The sequence below is a fragment of the Musca domestica genome, unplaced genomic scaffold (genome assembly GCF_030504385.1).
Source record: "Musca domestica strain aabys unplaced genomic scaffold, Musca_domestica.polishedcontigs.V.1.1 74, whole genome shotgun sequence".
NCBI classification, from domain to species: Eukaryota; Metazoa; Arthropoda; class Insecta; order Diptera; family Muscidae; genus Musca; species Musca domestica.
The window spans coordinates 1,138,018-1,158,944 of record NW_026712391.1 but is presented as its reverse complement, the minus strand read 5'-3'; the positions used below and the strand labels follow the sequence as shown (position 1 = coordinate 1,158,944).

Sequence of the window (20,927 nt, the reverse complement as noted above, 5' to 3'; positions counted from 1 at the left end):
TATCATTTAATTTATCTTTTAGATTTCCACTGTGCTCTGCTTCATTTCTGCTTGAAACTCGATAATTAATAAATCTGCCCGAACTGCTGACTACTCTCACCGGCGGCGACGCAACTTGCATTTCCAGAGTCAACTCCCAAACTTTTTTCCCCAGTCTGGCAAATGTAATATCTAACTGTGTAGTCGGCAAATTAACAATATTTCGCTATTTACGATGTGTGCTATCCAAAAACTATCCAATTTTAAATGAATTGCAAAAAAACACAACAACAAATCCGAAAGTGGTTTGTTACAAAATTTATGTTTTGATTACACGAGAAATTAAATAACATTTTATTTGTTTATCTCATAATAGTTGCAAAATAAGATAAACAGAAAAAAACAAGAATTTATGAAGAATTATATATTATATATTTTATCAAAATATATTTTTTATCAAAATAAAAATGTACTAAATGTAGGGAATATTTTAAGAACCGATCATTTACTAAACATCATATGTTGGTGATTTTTGTGATAATATTAATTATTAATTTTTCGATTTTTTTATTTATATTAATTTATTTATTTATTTATTTATTTATTTATTTATTTATTTATTTATTTATTTATTTATTTATTTTTTGTTTAGAGTTTCCCATAGACATTTAATTTAGCCTTTTTTCCTTGACATTTTTCTCAAACATAAGCGAGATTTTGACCTCCATTGGAAATATATTGAAGTATTAAAGTATTAAACAAATAAAATAGTATTAGTCGGTTTTATCGACAGATGTATACCCCCAGACTTGAGTTATGATTATTCAAACTGTTAACCCTTTGTGGGAGAGGTTCCGAAACAGTTGGCCAATATTGACCAATTATATCTGACCTAAGACTGATATAAATATCACAACGTGCCAGACTTGGACTATATCGACTACTTCCTATACGTTATATGAGATTTGTGCAAATTTGTGGAAAATGTGGAAATATGCGTGAGTTAACAGATACAGGGTGAGATAAAAAAACTTAAACAAAGTCAAAATTCATAATTTTTACTTTTTTTTAAATTTTATTGAATGAAAGCAATAAATGCCGGAAATAGCATCACATTTTAGAATAAGTTTAGATTTGTTCGAACTGGCCACCTTTGGCACGAATTATGGCCTTCAAACGGCCAACAAAACCGTCAAACGCCGAATGTTGCTCTGTGGTATTTTGGCCCATTCCTGGCGAAGCGCTTGTTTGAGGTGATCGACACTTTGGTATTTTTTACTGCCAAACTTGCTTTCCACAATACTCCAGACACAATAGTCCAACGGATTGGTAACCAGAGATTTTGGTGGCCATTGTGCGCTGGAAATGAAGCGAGGAACTTTTTTTTGTAATCATTCTTGGGTGGCGCGTGCTGAGTGCGATGGTGCTGAGTTTTGGCTTTAATACATCCTCCAGAATATTTTCGCGATAATATTCGGCATTTATTCTTATGAAGCGAAGATTGGCCATCAGCGAGCGAAGAGTGACCATCGGCTGTTATGGCTGCCCACACCATCACCATGGCTGGCGTTTAAGTTCTGGTGGCCAACTGAAGGTGCACATTTTCAGCTGACCAAGTAAACACGATAATTTTGTATGTTCATATGTTCAGCTCACGAACCACTTTTTTGGCCACAGCGACGCGGGTTTCGATCATTTCGCTTCTTTACTCATCGATCCATTTCTGCTAATGTTGCTGTTTTCTAGCGTTCACTTCTTAAACGTCGGGAGACACAAAAGATTTATTCACACTTAAACGCTGGAGTGTTCTAATGATCACTTGTGGTTTTCCAGCCATAAATAAGGAAATCGCACGATCACGCTTGAATTCCATGACGAATAACTTTTTTTCTGAAAAATTCTCACCAAAATGCTTTTGCACACTTTTAAACAATATAATGAACTGTCACTGGAATAATTTTAACAGCTGTCAAACAAATGGCTTAGAAATGACAGCAGTCTGAAGTTGGTTGCAGTTTTTTGAATATAGTTGAAAGCTTTCTTCGGTTTCTTTGAGCGTTTTGTTTTTCTATATCTTGAACCCTATGTGGGGGAGGTACCAGAAGAAATGGTCGGATTTATACCATATTTATAACAGATCTTGTGTTGATGGAAATATTGAGATGTACCAAGTCTAAATAAAATCGCATGTTAAATTCACGTTTTATGAGATCATGGCTATTAAAAATGTTGACTCTTTGTGGGGTAGATACCAGAAGGAGTAGACCGATATACCCCATCTTAACACTAGATCTCTTATTAGTAGAAATAATGGGATGTGTGAAATATAAAAAGAAACGGATGCTTATTTCAGATTTTATGATTATGATTATTCAAAACTTAGACCCTTTGTTTGGGAGGTACCAGAAGGAATGGTCCGATTTCTATCATCTTTATAACAGATGTTTTATTGATGAAAATATTGAGATGTGCGAAGTCTGAATGGAATCGGATATTAATTTCGCATTTTGTGAGCTTCGTGAATATTTATTTTTATTTATTTTATTTGTGGGGGAGGTACCACAAACAGGTAGCCGATGTATCCCATCTTCACAGAAGATCTTGTGTTAGTAGAAATATTGGCATGGGTGAAATTTTTGGAGAATCAGGAGCTTATTTTGCATTCCATAAGATACATGATTATTCAAAATTCTGATCCGTTGTATGGTAGGTATAAGAATGGTGGTTCGATATGTACAATCTTCATACCAGATCTTGTGTTGGTAAAAATATTGACATGCGCGAATGTTGAAAACAATGGAGTCATTATTTCAGATTTTATATAGTTATAGTTATTTAATATTTTGACCTTTTGTGGGGGAGGTAGCAGAAGCTGGTAGCCGATGTATCCCATCTTCACAGCAGATCTTGTGTTAGTAGAAATATTGGCATGGGTGAAATTTTAGGAGAATCAGGAGCTTACTTCGCATTCCATGAGATACATAATTATTCAAAATTTTGACCCTTTGTGGGGCAGGTATAAGAAGGGGTGCTTCGATATGCACCGTCTTCATACCAGATCTTGTGTTGGTATAAATATTGAGATGCGCGAAAGTTGAAAACAATGGAGCCATTATTCTAGATTTTATATAGTTATAATTATTCAATATTTTGACTACCAGAAGCTGGTAGCCGATGTATCCCATCTTCACAGCAGATCTTGTGTTAGTAGAAATATTGGCATGGGCGAAATTTTAGGAGAATCAGGAGCTTATTTCGCTTTCCATGAGATACATGAGATATATAATTATTCAAAAATGTTGAACCTTTGTGGGGGAGGTATAAAAAGGGGTGCTTCGATATGTACCATCTTCATGCCAGATCTTATGTTGGTAAAAATATTGAGATGCGCGAAAGTTGAAAACAATGAAGTCATAATTCCAGATTTTATATAGTTAAAATTATTCAGTATTTTGACCCTTTGTGGGGGAGTTACTTGATGGAGTAGACCTATATATTCCGTCGTCACACCAAAACTTGGATAAATACAAATATTGTGATATGTGTAATTTGAGGACAATTGGACACTTATATCACGTCTTATAAGAATTATAATTATTCAAAATTTTGACCTTTGTGGTGGTGGTATTTGATGGAGTCGACCGATATTGTCCGTTTTTGCACCCGACCTTGCATTGATGAAATATTAGCATTAAGGGTATACAAAATATGTAAAGTATATGCTTGCAGGTGAGGTGTTGCGAAATCAAATTTTAATTCGAAATTAACTCAAGTTCGTGTCTTAAGTCTTTTGTTATACCACTCAGTTGTCAAGTAAAACAAACTATTTTTAAAATATTATTATTTTATATTTATTTTTTATATAAACAAAAACATTTTGTTTTGTTGTAAATGCAAAAAAAGGGAATATATCCTTAAATATATACATATTTTTATACACAATGTAATGAGAGAGTGATAGCGATAAATGAGAGAGAGACATTACAAAGATTACAAAAAAAATTATTTACATGTGACAAATTTCAATAAAAATATACAATTAAGAAAATAATTCAATTAAAAAATAGAGAAAAATACTTTGTTTCTATTTACAAATTCTAAAAAGTGAATGAGAAGATTTTTTCAAAGAAAATAAGTTGTAATAATGCACAGTAACCGGCTCGATATTTCTATGAGAGATTTTAGTGATTGAAAGGAAATAAAGTCGGAGAACTCAGTTTCAGAAATTTGTTAAATGTTGCCTCAATGGCACCATTAGATTACAAGTCCTGGCATAAATATTATGCATATTCCATAACCATTGTTGTTTTGACTTTCTAGAGGCAATGCAGAGACATGCCTTTGCCATGTTTAAAATCAAGTTCCCTTTTTGGTGGCCACAAAACCATATCACAAAGTTAACTAGAGAGCTAAAGAAAATAAATAAATTATTTACAAAAGGTGAAAATAAATTAAAGTTATGACAGACTAGGAGCGTTAAGTGTAATAAAAAAATATAGACGGTGGTTTCTTTGCTAAGGGGCTTCGGTGGCGTTCTATAGGGACTTGAACAAAACCCTTTGCATGTCATTCTAAGATTTTCTCCAAGGCAACTGAGTTGATGAGAAAGAAAAGTAACAGCTTGAGAGAGAAAAGTAAAGAAACGAAAAAAAGTTGTTTGTTTCAAACTTGTACTAACAGAATAATAATTTCACAACTTAAATCTAAATTAAACAAAAAAAATACAAATTGCATAAAAATTAGTAAACGCGATCCTACATATGACAGCTGATTTGTAGTTAAACGAAAAATAAAAAAATAAAAACTTATTTACATATCTTTAGTTACAAAACGAATTCGTGTAAAGATAAAAAAAAACCATGTCAAACATTGTTCCAGTTCATTATCCAATCCATTTGTCCTTAACTTCTTTTTTTTTTGTGTTTCTCTTCCCACACCCATAACTTACTTCTGCGAATTTCATTCATTCGTTCATATCATTCGGTTTAGTCATTCATTCATACATTCTTAACCCTAATAGTGATGCAACAATGGAGCATGGGCATAGGCGGGAGCATGGACGGGGGCTGCATGCACAGCTGGCGCAGACTTGTGGACAACAGCATTGAAGCCACTATGATCATCGGCACTGTAGTTGACGGTACGCACGGAGCCATCGGGTTCAACCAACGAGTAGTGGCCCTTGACTACATCACCATCACGTTCCTCAGCTTGAGATTTAATATCACCGGTATGGGGATCCTTGATGCCATAATTGAATGAATATTTTGGATAGGCCTAGAAAAATTCAGATTTTCTAGAATATATCGAATATTTAAAATTAGAATGATGTTATGTAACATACCACAGGCTCAGCATGAACAGCATGTACTGGAGCATGTGCCAGAATTGCCCCATGACCATAATGACCCAATTCAATGGGACTGGCTTGAGTTGCAGCAATAAATAATGCAGCTATGGCAATGAAGAACTAAAAGAATACAAGGGGAATTAATTGTAATGAAATTTCAAAAATCAGGCAATCGGTAGCAGTAAGCAGATTATTAACCCAATGCCACAGATTTTCCATTTTGGGTTGGAATTATCACATTTTGGAAAATTCCATGTTCATATAGATTTAACAAAAATGTGTATCACTGATGTCATTTTTTTTAATTTAATTTGAAACAGTAAGGATAGGCAAAAGTCGGGCGGTGTCGACTTTATTATACCCAACACCTCTATAAGTATTTAGTAGAGTCCCGTGTAGCACATAAACGTTCATATTGGCAATTTAGGTATTAATTGCGTATTAAGCCTTTAGAGCTGTTTGAAATTTGAAATCGGTCGAAAGTAAGCTATGGAACCTTTTTTTTTAATCGATATCCACTAAACTTTAATAGGATAAAGCTGTATTGAATGTGACCTCTCGAACCAAATATCGCTGCTATAAATGACAAGTTATGACTTTCAGAATACTTATATATAAAATCGGATGAAACTACTTTATTTGGTCAAATTTGGAATTATATGTGAGAGATGTATCCGAATCTGAACCAATCTCGACAAAACTTAAAAAAGGCACCGAAAATAATTAGCCAAAATTCATCCAATTTGGGCTAATGTTACACATTTGGCGAAAAATATACTTGAAATAGAACGGGTGAGATGAAAAAACTGCAACCAATTTCAGACTGCTGTCATTTAAAAGCCACTCGTCCGACAGCTATTAAAATTATTCCAGTAACAGCTCATTATATTGTTTATAAGCGTACAAATGCATTTTGGGGAGAATTTTCCAGAAAAAAAGTTACTTTATATTTGACTGGAAAACCACAAGTGGCTATTGTTAGAGCACTCCAGCATTCAAATGTGAATCAATCTTTTGTGTCTCGTACCATCGCTCGTTACCGTGATACTGGTAGCGTAGCCCGACGTCAAGGAAGTGGACGGAAGAAAACAGCAACATCAGCAGAAATGGTTCGAAAAGTAAAGAAACCCGCGTCGCAGTGGCTGAAAAATGACCCTTGAACTGAACGTATCATAATATAACATTCGGCAAATATTGAAAAATGAGCTCGGTGTGAGGCCATTGAAATTCCAAAAAGTTCAAGAACTTACACCGCAACAGAAAGATAAGGAGCTAAAGAGTTGCTTCGCTTGGCCGAAAGTTGTGAACTGCCGAATTTGGGTTTCTCCGTCTCCGATGAGAAAACATTCGTTGTCCAGCTGTTTGTAAACAAACAAAATGATCGTGTTTTCTTGCCAAAGAGGTCAGTTGAAAATGTGCACATTCGGTTGGCCACCAGAACTCAAGCGCCGGCCGATGGTGGCTCTCCGCTCGTATTAATCGACCATCAGAATAAATGCCGAATATTATAGCGAAAATTTTATGGAGGTTGTATTAAAGCCTGAGGCATGAAAACATTTTGGCCAACAGGATTCAGCACCAACGCTCTCAGCACGCGCCACTTAAGAATGGTTACAAAAGGAAGTTCCTCGCTTCATTTCCAGCTCACAATGGCCCCCAAAAATCTCCGGATACCAAACCATTGGACTTTTGTGTCTGGAGTATTTTGGAAAGCAAGGTTGGCACTAAAAAATACCAAAGTGTCGATCACCTCAAGCAAGCGCTTCGCCGAGAATGGGTCAAAATACCGCAGAGCAACATTCGGGCATCGTGTGACGGTTTCATTGGTCGTTTGAAGGCCATAATTCGTGCCAAAGGTGACCAATTCGAACGAATCTAAACTTATTCTAAAATTTAATACTTTTCCGACATTTTTTGCTTTCATTCAATAAAATTTAAAAAATGTAAAATTTAGGGCATTTGACTTTGTTGCAATTTTTTTATCTCACCCAGTATATGTCTTCCTTTCTCGCCGAGCTGAATAGATTTAGCTATGTGAGTTCGTCCGTGAAAAAATACCAATATTACACATCTTTAGCCAAATATCAGAGTTTTAAATACCCATTAACGCTACATAGGGCGTAAATATATGGAAAATGCTTCGAAGATTTTTGACGTAATAGGCACATCTGATCCTTCAAAGACCAACCGTTTAGAGATCCTATGTTTTTTTTTTTTTTTTTTTTTTTTTTTTGAAAATATTGGTACCAGCTCGCTGATGATTATTCGAAAAAAGGAGCGGTTAGGTTCAACATTTGTTTTTATTATTAGATATTTTTAGTGGAATTTTCAGATCTGCAGAAATTACATCAAATGTAGTGTTGTAAGGTATCAAATGATTGGCTCCGTCCGACTATAGCCTTTACTTGATGTTTATACCTACAACACTATGTGTTGGGGGTATTATAAGTTTGATTGGGCCAAAAATTATGTAACACCTCGAAATATTGGTTTCCCACATAGGAAAGTATATATGGATCTTCCTATCTCGCCGAGCTGAGTCAATCTAGCTATGTATGTCCGTCCGTCCGTCTGTTCGTCTGTCCATGTTAATTTGTAATCACTCTATAGGTCGCAATTATGGCCCGATCTTCACGAAATTTAGAATGGAGGTGGGACTGGGGCCAGTATAGAACCCTATTTCTTTTGGAGATGATCGCATAAAATTTAATGATAGATCCATCGACGCGGAATTTAGCATGGGACTAGAGCTTAGGGCTGGGCAGAAGTCTTTCAATTTTGATGGTCATCGAGTAATATTTTTAGTGGGTGAAATAGGCCATAATATTTGTGTTACATAGAAGTCAAATTCTCCATTAAACCGCGAATATTTTTAATCCCGGCGAAATCACAAATAGACGAAAAGGTAAATTCTGACCGTTACGTAGATGCCAATAGGAAATATATCGGATGTATATATCGAAATATATACAATGTGTATATACAAAATAGCTGGAATAGGGTAATATCTAGGCAATGCTCTATGACATACTTTAAAAAGCGAAATCTTCCAAAACGGATTTGGACATAAGGGGGCTTCTCCCATATTTTAGTGGTCGGCCCCGCACGACTATAGCCTTTGCTTACTTGTTCTTATTTTAATGGACAACGGTTATTCAAAAGGTGACCTCCTTTTATTCTTTATCCTGTTGTAATAAGAGCTGGAAACAGGGATAAAGTAGAGTCAAACCATTTTTCGACCATACTTCGACTGCAGGTTAAAGTTTTTAGACAAGACCTTGGAATCGATTCCGAAATTTAATTCATATTATGCATAGAAAACTGTTGTTCAAAAATTCCCCGCAACAATATGGAGGGGGAATTCATTTTGCCTTTTTTGGACCCCATAAAATGTGAAGGTAAAATTATAATTTAAAGTAAAGCTCTTACTTAAACTTATATGCTTGCGTGTATTTTTCAATATTGAAACTCATCGGACATGCTAATACCTTCTCTATGTATCTAAACTTAAAATGTTATTTTCAAAGGATAAACATATCACCTCGACGAATGCCCTTTGTGTTTTATTACCTGCGTTTTGTTTGGTTATTGTTACCTTTTTCCCATTGGGGACGAATTATCCCAAAACACTGGCTGTTAAATTTTAACAGTCCTTGAAAATTCTATAAAAAAATCTTGCCATATCCTGTATATCGATAGTCTAATAGAATTTACTTTTGTCCTTCAAGACTAGATTTTGTTATCAGTCTCTCGGCTTTAGGTGAAAATCAATCCTTTTTCAAAAAAAAAAAATGTTTTTTTCTTATCCTTGATATCTTCTAGTACTTTCTGTATATTTACATACATTTTTGTTCCTTGAAAGCACCCTTGGTTGTTGTCTGGGTTATTCTCCCCAGAAATTGTTTAAAACAACTTCTATGGCAAGAACTTTTTTATGCTCCAGCGATGATAGCAATTATAGAAAATTTACTTGAAGATATCGATATTTACTTCTCAGGGTTACGCGTGGCACTGATTTTTTCCACTCACAAATATTATGTTTCACTACAAATCTGTTTCCAGATTTGTTATTGGTCCAGAAAATTCCAATCACCCACAATTATACCAACTTCAAAGCATTCAAAAATTTATAATTTTGCTTCGATTTTATTTACCAACATAAAATCTAATATCCTTTAAATTTCCACTAATGTCACAAGGATATATATTTTTTTTTCATTTTTTCAGTTCTTTCATGTCCTTTCATGTCCTTTCGAATTTACATTGTATTTTCTATTATTATTTTGTAATACCTTCATTTTGCTTGTTATTTTCCGTTAAAAACACTTCGCAATCGAAACGACAAGGATTCGCATTCACGCTAACACTCCCGCTATAGAAGAAAACCAACAACGACGACCTAAAAACAAACGAAACCACACAACCTTTTTCAACACTGCTTTAAGCTGTAACTAATGGAGGGAAAAATACTTGGTACGATTACCAACCGTTTGCAGGAAAATCTTAAACTGATGCCTACAACAAATGACCAAAAGTATTTATATACGTTTCGCGTTTCCATTGTTTGTCAGAAATAATGCACCCCGGCTGCAGCTCGGCTGCGCGCACTGAATTATGCAGCATCTAGCATCAAATGCTGCCACATGGAAAAAAAAACCTTTATGCTAGCTTTTGTTGTACTCACTGACGACTGCAGTTTTTGGCAGACAAAACTTTAAAGATGCAAAAAAAAAGAAACGAACAAAATACACCACCACACCAGGCAGACAGCCAGCCAGCCATTCAGCCCAAGAAAATTTACGCTCCCAGATATATTGGATGGATAGATGTATGTAAGTACGTACACGTAGTACACACAGCTTCTTACTGCCAGCGTTCGTTCGTCCATTAGTTGTCAGCTGAAAATCCAAAAAAATTATACTGCACCAGCTCAGGTTGGAGCATTTGAATCTCACGCCACAGTTCACAAATGTTTTTCTTTTTCTAATGGCAACACATTTGCACAAATTCTGTTCAACAGCAAAGGCGTCGTTGTTGTTGTTTTTCTGTTTAACAACAACGCCACGAAAAATCTGCTCAGGCTATTTGTTTCCTTTTCTAATGGCTACAGCTGCACTTTGCTCTTGTTGCAGAATATTATTGTTAAGTTGCCAAAATTGAATATGTACTTTACCATAATCGTTGGTCTTGCTGGAAATTGTGAGACTTACATTGTCACCTGCTACCATGGGTTATTACGAAATGCAATGTGACTAGCAGGTCAAAAAAGTGCGCGTTGAAAATCGACATGTGTGGAATTCTGGATTCAGAAAATTACTCAAGAGAAATATAGGCTCTTGGAAAGAATTTAAATTGTTAATAAATATTGGGTACAGGTACATACAAAGTAGTCATATCGTAGAGCTTTACAAATCTCTATCCAAAGAAAGTTATGGACAGACCAAAAAAGAAAACACAAATATTTATTCCTAAATAAGATCAGGCTCGAAGGTAAAATATGTCGGTCCATTCATATTAGATTTAGATTTGTAATACCGCGAGATGTTGATATTAGACCAATATATGGACAAAATAGTAAAAGAGAATTTCTTCCTTCGTTAAGTTTTTACTTATTTAATAATTTTTAAACAGAAATAATAAAGACGTTTTTTTATATTTATTTTTTATTTATTTATTTTTTTGTAAACATTTGCTAATTGATTATTCTGTCATGACAGAGAAAAAGAGACACAATACATACATATTTGCCTATCTATTTCATAGACCCACGATACTGTATATTGATCTTCATACATCCAGGAGTTGCGTTCATCTAGATATGTGTGCTCCTCCGTCTGTCCATGTTATTTTCTAATCAGGACTCAGTTATAACTTGTTCATCACAAAATTTAGACCAAAAAATGAATTTATTTCTAATTTCGCAGTCGCCCTGCAGGTCCCAATTACAGATGTGTGCACTATACCAAAACGTGCAGTAGCATGTCCGCCCCATGATTTTTAAAGTTTTCCAAATCCCTCTATAAATGTTCTTAAACTGTATATTAAATGTTTCAAGATATATCTCAAAATATTGGTGTATCTGCGTGCATGGCCTAAGAACCCTTTTTTGGTTTTGATCTACAAACCGAGATCTAAAAAATCAACTTGGTGTTTTCCACAGCCTAAACCAGCCTCTACAAATTATAAGAAAATTTACAGCAAATTCGCAATGTTAAATTTGTTGAAAATAATTACAATTATAAGCCATTGATATCATTTTGTTCGGAGACTCACAATGGAATTTGATCTAGAGAATTGCTTCCTTTGACGCTTTCCTCACAAAATGAGATTTTAGGGATATTAGAAAGATTTTAGCTAAGAATGGAAACATTGACAGAGTGTTTATTTTTTTTTCTTGCAATTTAAACATTTAGAATATTTCATTTTTAGTACCTTCTGTCTAAAACTTGACTTTAATTCATTTTCCAGCATCAAATCGAAAAAGAGTAGAAGAATTATTGTTAAAAAAAAAAATTTTGGCTGCATTGATGCAAATATTTTCTTGAAATAAAACAAAACTTACAGAAAATAAGAATTTTTTCTTTGTGACTTATAATAAAATGTAATGAAGAATATCTTTGGCTTTGACATCATACTTCTAAAATCATACTTTGTTGAAGAATTTCGCATAAATTCCCTTGAAGTCAGCCTTGCTTACAATATATGCATTAGTAGTGGTAATAGACTCTCTCGCCCTGCCAAATCACTTTTTCATTCGAGGCTGCCCATAGCTAATTTATATATTCTGGGACCTATATTTTTGGAAAATATTTTCACCTACTACGTTCCAGCATAAATCGTGTTTCTTACAATATTTTAAAAAAGGGCCAAAAAACACCTTTGGTGACACACTTGAGGTTTAAAAATAACGAAATAATCCTCTTATTTTTATCAGTAATATTGCAGCAGACACTATTTATTTCAAATGCAAGGTTTTCAAGAAATCGTAATCCGAAATTTTAAAAAAAGAGGTGGAGGGGTTGATTTTTTGCCCTCTCTAATTAACTTTACAAAATAAACATCGATAAACATGTATTCATTCTATTTTTAGCACTACCTTAGATGAAAAATTCGATTTAGTCTAGATCTCAAGCGATGTCGGATTAATCAGTCCACTGATACTGGCTTCTCACAAACACACGGGTAAAACTATCTACTCGTCAACAACACCCGCCACTTTCAAATCCTGCCCCTCAAAGGGTTAAAGTTTTTAATAATCCTAATTATTATAGAAAATTCTCCCTGAGTTTTCTTAATTTTCTAACGTTATAATGTAGAACAATAGTCAACATTTTGAAGAGAAATAGATTTAAAACAAGTAAATTTGAAACCATTCCGGTAAACAATGTTCCTAATATCATCAAAATACCGAATGTCGGGAGGTATCGTTATGGTGACTATACGAAGACGTAGTCTTGCATATGCAATTTTTTCTCATAGGCTGAAGTACCCATTATGAATTTAATAATATCGTGCCTGCTGTGCCTACTGGCACATGGGTTAAATTTATTATTCAATAAACATTTTACAAATATATTCTTATTTTCATGATTTTATACCGATTTTGTCATATTCTTCAGTCTGTTTGTCAGGTTACTCCTCTGTGTGACCGTTCCTAATTTTTGAGGTATTTACAAGTGAACACAAAAAATTGCAGGTTTTACCCGTTAATATACCCTCAGCCATATGGCTAGAGCCCTCAGCCATATGGTACATATCATTTGATACGGCCAAAACAAATTAACCACGACCTAAGCCGTTTCAGGACATTTGGAGTCGATCTAAAGGTGTCTGTCCGTCCGTCTGCCTGGCTGATGCGCATGATAACTCTTGAAGGGAGTATCTCATTTGGCTTCCGATTCTCTTTAAATTTCACACATCCCAATATTTGTACAAACCAAAGATCTGGTATGAAGATGGGATGCATCAGTTCAATGATGTTAACATTTTGAATAACCAAAATGCTCATAAATGCGAAATAATCATAAGCTAAACTTCCCCCATTCTAATTTTTATACTAACATAAGATCTTATGTGAAGATTGAATATATCAGCCCACCCCTTTTGGAACCTCCTCCACAAAGGAGTAATTTTACAAATGTGAAATACGCATCTAATTCTTTCTAAGTTTCACACATCCCAATATTTCTACTAACACAAGATTTCATGTTAAGAATCATATATCTCATAACTTCCGAAACAAGTCAGCAATGCTTTTTAAACCTGGTATATCCAAATATCTACTCAACCAGGGACTTGATGTGAATATGGAATAGACAACAGTTCAACATTCTTATTATTCGCATAAAATTAGTAATAAATGTTCGATTTTCTTTACATAGGGTAAGTGTACCAGTAGTCGGCACTTTCAGGCTTTTCAATATTTCAATCTTTCGACATTCTGAGTGAAATCTTTCAATTGCAGAAAAATAAAGTTGTTCAGATTCCAAATTTTGTTTAGTTTTCGAAATAATAAACAACAATTGGATTTGTTTTTATTAAATTTTACTAAAATAGTAGGTTTTTGCCAGTAGTCGGCACCATTTTCCAATGCTCGGCATGTCTATTTGCCAGTAGTCGGCATATGCTATTCCAGTAAAAAAATATATTATTTTGTTGTTGCAAAATGGTCAGGCTTATCCCTTTAATGTTGTTTTTATAAAAACAACGTTTGTTTATTAGTGGAGAACGATGGTAATGTTTACCAGGGGGTAAGGCAGGGAATACCTAGGTTTCGGAAAGAGCCACCAATCCTCATCAGTTCCCTTGTTTTTTGTCTGGGATATTCTCCCCAGAAGTTATTTTAAAAAATAACTTCTATGACAAAAAAACATTTTTTACCCAAGTGACGAGATCGTAAGCTCAATGGAAGAGGAACCAAAGAATTAAATAAAACTAAAATTATTTTGGAAAGTCTTCTAAATCTTACAACCGCACTTATAAACATTTACATCTTTCTCCACTTGTTATGCTTTCGTTCAACCTGAACGAAGTAGCATAACCATGTAAGTTGGTTTTGTCTGTTACAACAAAAACCCCTTCGTCGACCGTGCCTTGTCTATAAATAGAACAGTGTGGCTTGTTTGTTCGGGATACCGTAGTATTTTGTTGTTGCAAAATGGTCAGGCTTATCCCTTTATTGTTGTTTTTATAAAAACAACGTTTGTTTATTAGTGGAGAACGATGTAAGCCTGACCATTTCAGTCAGCTCTAAGCAATTCTGAATATAAGAATTCAAATGCATTTTATTGAAAATGTACTTGCCGTATCGAACCCTTAAGGGACATCTTTGGGACCACGCCACGTTCAAACTTTAAAATTGTTGACCCATTTCTTGACTAACTTTGATTTAGTATGTATATTTTTTTAATACTTTAGATATCAGTGATGACGATTTCGATTTGTTTGTTTCACATCCACTGCTCTCTTTAGATCAAACAATTGTGTTCGGAACAATCTCTATGATCTTTTGAATATAAAATATCCTTTTTTTAAATCGACAATTACTTCGGTTTCATATCAACATCAGCTTCAATCATAATCTGACAGATTGGTTAGGATTTATATCATTTTAGCACATAAATGTATTTGTCTCCATAAAAATATTACCTTCAAACACTCCAAATAATATCCCCCGAAATTCCATAACAGTATTGAATCAACATTTTTAATTTCATACACGACTCCCCAACATTTTCTTCAAGCCGTTGAAAACTATGTTCTCAGATCTTTTTTTAAGAATATTAATATTTTCCATTTAATTAAGTACTTTCAGCTGCCTTGTCTGTTTGAAAACAAAAGACTTAAGACACAAACTTCCATTTGAAATAAAAACAAGTAAAGATTATTTTTCATTTTATTTTTATTTTAATCTTTTTTTCGTTTTTTTTATTTCTTTCTTTCAATATATATTTACATTAACATTTTGTTTTGTTGCAAACGTGATTTGTGAAATTTAATTATACAAAACATAAAAAATAAGAATATTACATACATTAGATGAGTGAGTGATTGATTGATTGAGTTTTTGAGAGGATAAGAGAAATAGCGAGTAATGATTCTATGTAGAGAAGAAAAGCATTGAGAGCTTGGAGAAATGGGAAAAAGAAACTGAAGAAAGAGAAATGGGGAGTGAATGTACGACTGAGTTCTTGTTTATGAAGTAAAAGCTAAAATTATTATGAGATTTGAGAATTTCTAGACTTGGTTGAATAAATGCACATGAGACTGGTCCAAGGAGACGCAAGAAAGAGATATGCCAAGGAAATTTGTAAACGGTTGTATTGAGGAGATTTACTGGTTTATTGTCTCAGTGGCACTTCGAGAGTGAGTTCAGGCAAGGCACAAATATTATGCGGCACTCAAAACGAATAGACAATTCAATTACATTCTCGAAACAATAAACAAATGTCCAAGACGTTTTCGTAAAATCCTGCAGAACTTTTATTGTTCACCCAGCTAACAAAGCTCACTAGACAGCATGAGATAATAAATAAATTATTTACAAAAGTGAAATACAATTAAAGTTAGAAATAGACTATGAGTATTGAGAGTTAATAAAAATAAAGACGGTGGTTTTCTTTGTTAGCGGGCTTTCCAATAAAATGTCAACAAGATTTTTGCTATAAATCTCCCAGTTTTTGTTTTCATTTCCGGACAACCGTTTCTTCGAAAATATGTATGAAAAATATGAAAAAAAAAATCTAAAATACTTTAATTACTGGTAATATCTTCTTTCTTCATGCAAAAAAGTAATGTGTTTGTTTCATTCTCTCGTTTCCGTTTTAAAAATTAAACAAATATTTAAATACAATGACGCTTCTCTCGCCTTGATGTTCTCGGTCATTTATGTCTAAAACTTAAATACGTATTTTTTTCTGTCTGTGATATATATAGAAATCATTAAAAAGAATAGAATTATGTTTTACAAAATTCTAGGCCATACCGTAATCCAGCTCAAAATCAATTCCATTGCCCACCGATTCCCCTAACAAAAAAAGACATTCCCTTGTCAATGTTTCTATCAAAGAAGCATTGACCCTCGAAAACCCCCCTTCATCCCTGACAGCATAGTTCGTCTTTTCTTCTTTTCACTTCGGACGTTTTTGTGGTTTCGTGTTGTTTGTTTTTTAATAATGATGCAACAATGGTGCTGGAGCATGGGCATATACGGGAGCGGCGTGGATGGCATGAACTGGTGCAGCAATAACCTTGGGTGCGGTCTTGTGAACAACAGCATTAAAACCATTGTGATCATCGGCGGTATAGTCTACGGTACGCACAGAACCATCAGGTTCCACCAAGGAGTATTGACCCTTGACAGCATCGCCATCACGTTCTTCTGTCTGGGATTTAATATCACCGGTGTGGGGGTCTTTGATGCCATAGTTGAAGGAATATTTGGGATAGGCCTGCAGGGAAGGTGGAGAAGTAGTCATAGGTTTTTATAATACAAAAGTTCAATTTGTTACATACCACTGGTTCGGGTGCATGTACAGCAATTGGAGCATGAGCAATGACTGGAGCAGCATGTAGCAGTGGTCCATGACCATAGTGTCCCAATTCAATGGGGATGGCTTGAGCGGCAGCGACCAGTAAGGCGATGGCAATGAAGTACTTAAAGAAAAATGTTAACGGGGAACAATATTAACAAAAAATAATAATGACAATAACATCTATATAAAACAAATTAAAAAAATTGCAATGAAAGCCTAAACCTTAAATTATGATGTACGAATGTGACTATTACTTTAAATTCCATCCCAACACAGACGATAGCTATGAAATTATTTTACAGGGCTATAGACACCTAGATAAAACGGTTGGAAGTATAAAATTGATCATTATATATATTGGCAGGATATGACTGCAAAGGCGTTTATTTAAATAAACCATCATATCGGGGGTACCTTTATAAAGGGTGATTTTTTAGTCATTATCTTTTTGGCAACACTGGTTTAAACAGCTCATGCATTTCATTTCGTGTTATCTTTTACTGTCAAACTTCAATTTAACCATTAATAGTCTTAAAAACAAAAATTACTTGCCCATCATTGAATTGTTTTATCAAAATGCGTGGACAGTTTACATTTTTGGTGAATGGGCTCTGGAAAGTTGGTCTAAGATCCACTTTTTTCGAGAAGCTGAGTCAGCGACGAACTTCGTTTCTGGCTCAATGGGATCAGTCTGAAGTAATGCAGAAACTACCGATGCATCCAGGAAAAGTCACATCTTGATGCGGTTTATTAGCTGATGGCATCATTGGATCATGCTTCTTCAAAAATGCTGTGAACCGCAACGTAATTGTGAATGATGAGCGCTACCGTGATGTGATATCAAATTTTTTTTTTTTTTCATTTCATGTTTGGGACCGGTCATTTGGGCGACTAGATCGTGCAATTTAACGTCTTTAGACTATTGTTGTGGAGCTATGCGTCTATACAAATGAGGCCGTTTCAATTGACACATTAGAAGACAAAACAGCAGTATTTCATCTTGCCGAAATGTTGGAAAAAGGACTAAGGGGATGGACCATTTAAGGTGCAGTCGTGGTCAGCATTTGAATGAAATACTCTTCAAAAATGGTCATAAAAGTTCTACCAAAAATTGGAGATAAAAAAATCCTAAAATTTGGGGAACTTCAATGGAAAATATATCGAAAACATAAAGACTCCTTGAAATCGAAAAATTCCTTTTTGTGGGAAATATGCCAAAAATTCGACCTATAATCCAATGACTCTTTATGTAATCCAAATCGCTCTAACAATTTTCAAATCTCTATAATAATGTTGTTATATATCCCTAAAATAAATAAACAAATTTTGGTGTAAGTGCCCGATACTCTTTTGTGGTCTTGAGTGTTATCAAATTCACTTAAAATTTTCCACAACCCAGACTGGCTATTGAAATTCCAAGAAAAATTGCAACTTTTTTGGAAAAAGTGCTAAATTGGTCAAAAGTGGTTTTAAAACCAAAATTGATGATATTTTTTGTGGTACATCTTGAGTATTCAAATTTCTTTTGAATCAATCTTTCTTTTCATCCATCTAAAATGATTTTTTGTAGGAGAATTTGACATCGACTCATTTGAAGAATGGCTGTCATCCTAAAATATGTTTTTTAATACTTATGAATTCCTGGCTTTTAGGTTAGTTTAAGACTTTTGAATTTGAACCTATAGAAGAGTTTAATAAGAGATGATTTTTAGACTGATTTGAATTGCTACGAGTTTTTAATCATATTTTTAAAATAAAGGACTGGTCTCATTTTGGACCTTTTTAAAAAAAAGTTTTAAAAACTTTTTCTCTATCTCTATATTGATTTCTCGCATGAGGGTGACTAAAGTTTTTCTCGTATTGTTAGCAGTTATATTACCCAAGAAACTCTATATCTAATGAATCTTAATTCGAAAATTTCAAAAAAGTTATACAAGTTACTTTTTAATATAAACTTCAAAAAAAAACGAGTCTTCTATTTTTAAATGATCTTTCATAATCTGCTTGATTTTTCCAGTAATTATTGAAAAAATTAATTCTGTAGCCCAGTTTAATTTTGTAGAATATTTTGACTTCCTATGATTACTTCTTAAGGGAGCCTCGCTTGAGGATTAGAACTTTCAACAAAAATAAATCCAATATAAGAGATAGCAAGTTCCAATGCTCCCAAAAAAGAGAATTTATTAATTAAATTTTATAATAATTAAAGTTCAAAATGAGCACTTGAATGTTGTCAATCCGTTTGTAACACCTCGTCTAAAACTCCATACAACATTTATATTACCTCCTTTTTTGTTACATTATTTAATGTTGAGCTTTGAAATATTCAACCCACGTTTGTATTACGATTGTTGATTTTAAAAATCCGCTATATCGGTTCACAAGCGATGCTCCTGTCTGTCGATATTTTAAGAGGATCAAACTTAGGTTTTGACCTGGCTCACATCGGACTATTTTTTCTCAAAAGATATGTATCCTCAATTTGTTATAGGCCTAAAATAACGGTATGTACCTTTGAGGATGAATTTAACTAAATTACCAGTAATTTGGATATTTTATTTTATTGAGAATGCCGTTTTATTTTTATAATTTAAAATATAATTTAAAATATATAAAAGGCAGTATAGCTGCTTCATAAGTCAAGGTTACGGAACATGCTTATTTGATGATATTTAGGGCTTCTAACGACTAATCATATTTAATGTTATAAAAGTTTATTTAATATCAATGACCAGGAAACTATAATCAATCTGCAACATATCCCAAGTTTAAGGTCTAAAATATAGGCATATCTCTCATCAACATTTATTTTTCCAAAAATATTTTCAATAAATGTTGATCTTCAATGCAAATGCAATTAAGTGGTGCTACTTTCAATTGTAATAATGTTTAATTTTTCATCACAACTTTTGTTAAACATTTGGAACTTTGTTTAAAAATGCTTTCCTGTTTTAAAGTTCAAGTCGAAACATTACTTCTAATATTTTTTACATACTTAAAATTAAATTGAAAACCTTAAACTGTAAGCACTATTGGTCTTGAGTATTATTTTATATCACTGTGAAACATTATATCGACACTTCAGTATATGTTTACAGTTTTTATCCTTTTCACTAAAAATAATTTTTTTTTTTTTTGAGTTTTCAATTTATCAATTTATAAGTTCTGTTTTTTTCTGTTTTCATTCTTTGCAATACCTTCATCTTGATTTGTTTTATTCCAAGTTTAGTTATCACAACCGAAGAACAAAAGGACACGCACTCACGCAATACAACAACTATGACAGAGCAATTTCAAACTAGAATTAAAGCGGTGATCTACAAAAATAACAACAATAATAATATTTTGTTAATTATTCCAACGAATTCAAATCGATTTCAATTGCAATATTTTAATATTCTTCACTTTTAGAATAATATCGAAATGTGTTATTTTTTTGGTAAGGATACCAACCGTTTGCAAGAAAACGCTGAACTGATGACTTTACCAAATGACCAAAACGCTTTATATACACGTTACAATTGATAATTTCTTAAAGCGCAGCCTCCCAGGCAGTCAGTCAGTGAACCAGCCAACCAGCCAGCGTGCAAGAGAACACGCTGCAATTGTTAACAATGACGTCGAACACAACATTCAATACCGTGGTCGTGTGGTGTTTGTTGTTGTTGCCGTTAGAAACCTTTGAATTGAATCTCTATTCAAGCTTACGATTAGCACAATGCCTGCTGCCCAGGCACATGCAGCAACCAACAACAGAAACCATGAACCCACCAGCAAGATATCTGGCTCTCTTGCCAAACACATTGGAGTCGGAGTCTTTGGTGCTACACCAAAAGAGTCTGGGCTCACCGCCGAGAACTCAATTCTATTGGCAGTGTCTAACAACAAATAAAGTTATACTCCTAGTTAAATAATCCAACAAAAACAACAACAATGCCGGCGACGACGACAACAACGAAAGTAACAACAATATGTCATTGTGCAGTGCCACAGAGCAAAGCAGCTTAAAAATAGACGACAGAACACACCAACCACGCATGCGTAACTGCGCCAAGACCATAAAT

General features: G+C 34.0%; 2 protein-coding genes across 2 annotated transcripts; both read right to left on the bottom strand.

Annotated features, from left to right (window-relative positions):
- Positions 1–4,992: 4,992 nt before the first annotated feature.
- On the bottom strand, positions 4,993–5,548 carry LOC101899819 (cuticle protein 8-like). The gene is made up of 3 exons (XM_005187791.3): positions 5,528–5,548; positions 5,324–5,449; positions 4,993–5,256 (listed from the first exon to the last, which is right to left on the bottom strand). The coding sequence occupies exons 1-3, from the start codon at positions 5,546–5,548 to the stop codon at positions 4,993–4,995; spliced, it is 411 nt and encodes a 136-aa protein (XP_005187848.1).
- A 9,675-nt stretch (positions 5,549–15,223) lies between these two features.
- Positions 15,224–20,313, bottom strand: LOC101899491 (cuticle protein 8). Its single transcript, XM_005187789.4, has 3 exons — positions 20,061–20,313; positions 16,844–16,984; positions 15,224–16,779 (listed from the first exon to the last, which is right to left on the bottom strand). Exons 1-3 carry the CDS (start codon positions 20,064–20,066, stop codon positions 16,498–16,500), a joined length of 429 nt encoding a protein of 142 aa, XP_005187846.1. The 5' UTR covers positions 20,067–20,313; the 3' UTR covers positions 15,224–16,497.
- Between the last annotated feature and the right edge of the window lie 614 nt (positions 20,314–20,927).

Excerpts from the sequence above, each read along its gene's own strand:
- LOC101899491 (XM_005187789.4), bottom strand. Across the intron at positions 16,780-16,843 it reads TACATGCACCCGAACCAGTG|GCCTATCCCAAATATTCCTT; the intron begins GTATGTAACAAA and ends CCTTCCCTGCAG.
- LOC101899819 (XM_005187791.3), bottom strand. The coding sequence starts at position 5,548 with ATGGAAAATCTGTGGCATTGG. Across the intron at positions 5,450-5,527 it reads TGGAAAATCTGTGGCATTGG|TTCTTCATTGCCATAGCTGC; the intron begins GTTAATAATCTG and ends GTATTCTTTTAG. Across the intron at positions 5,257-5,323 it reads CTGTTCATGCTGAGCCTGTG|GCCTATCCAAAATATTCATT; the intron begins GTATGTTACATA and ends GAATTTTTCTAG.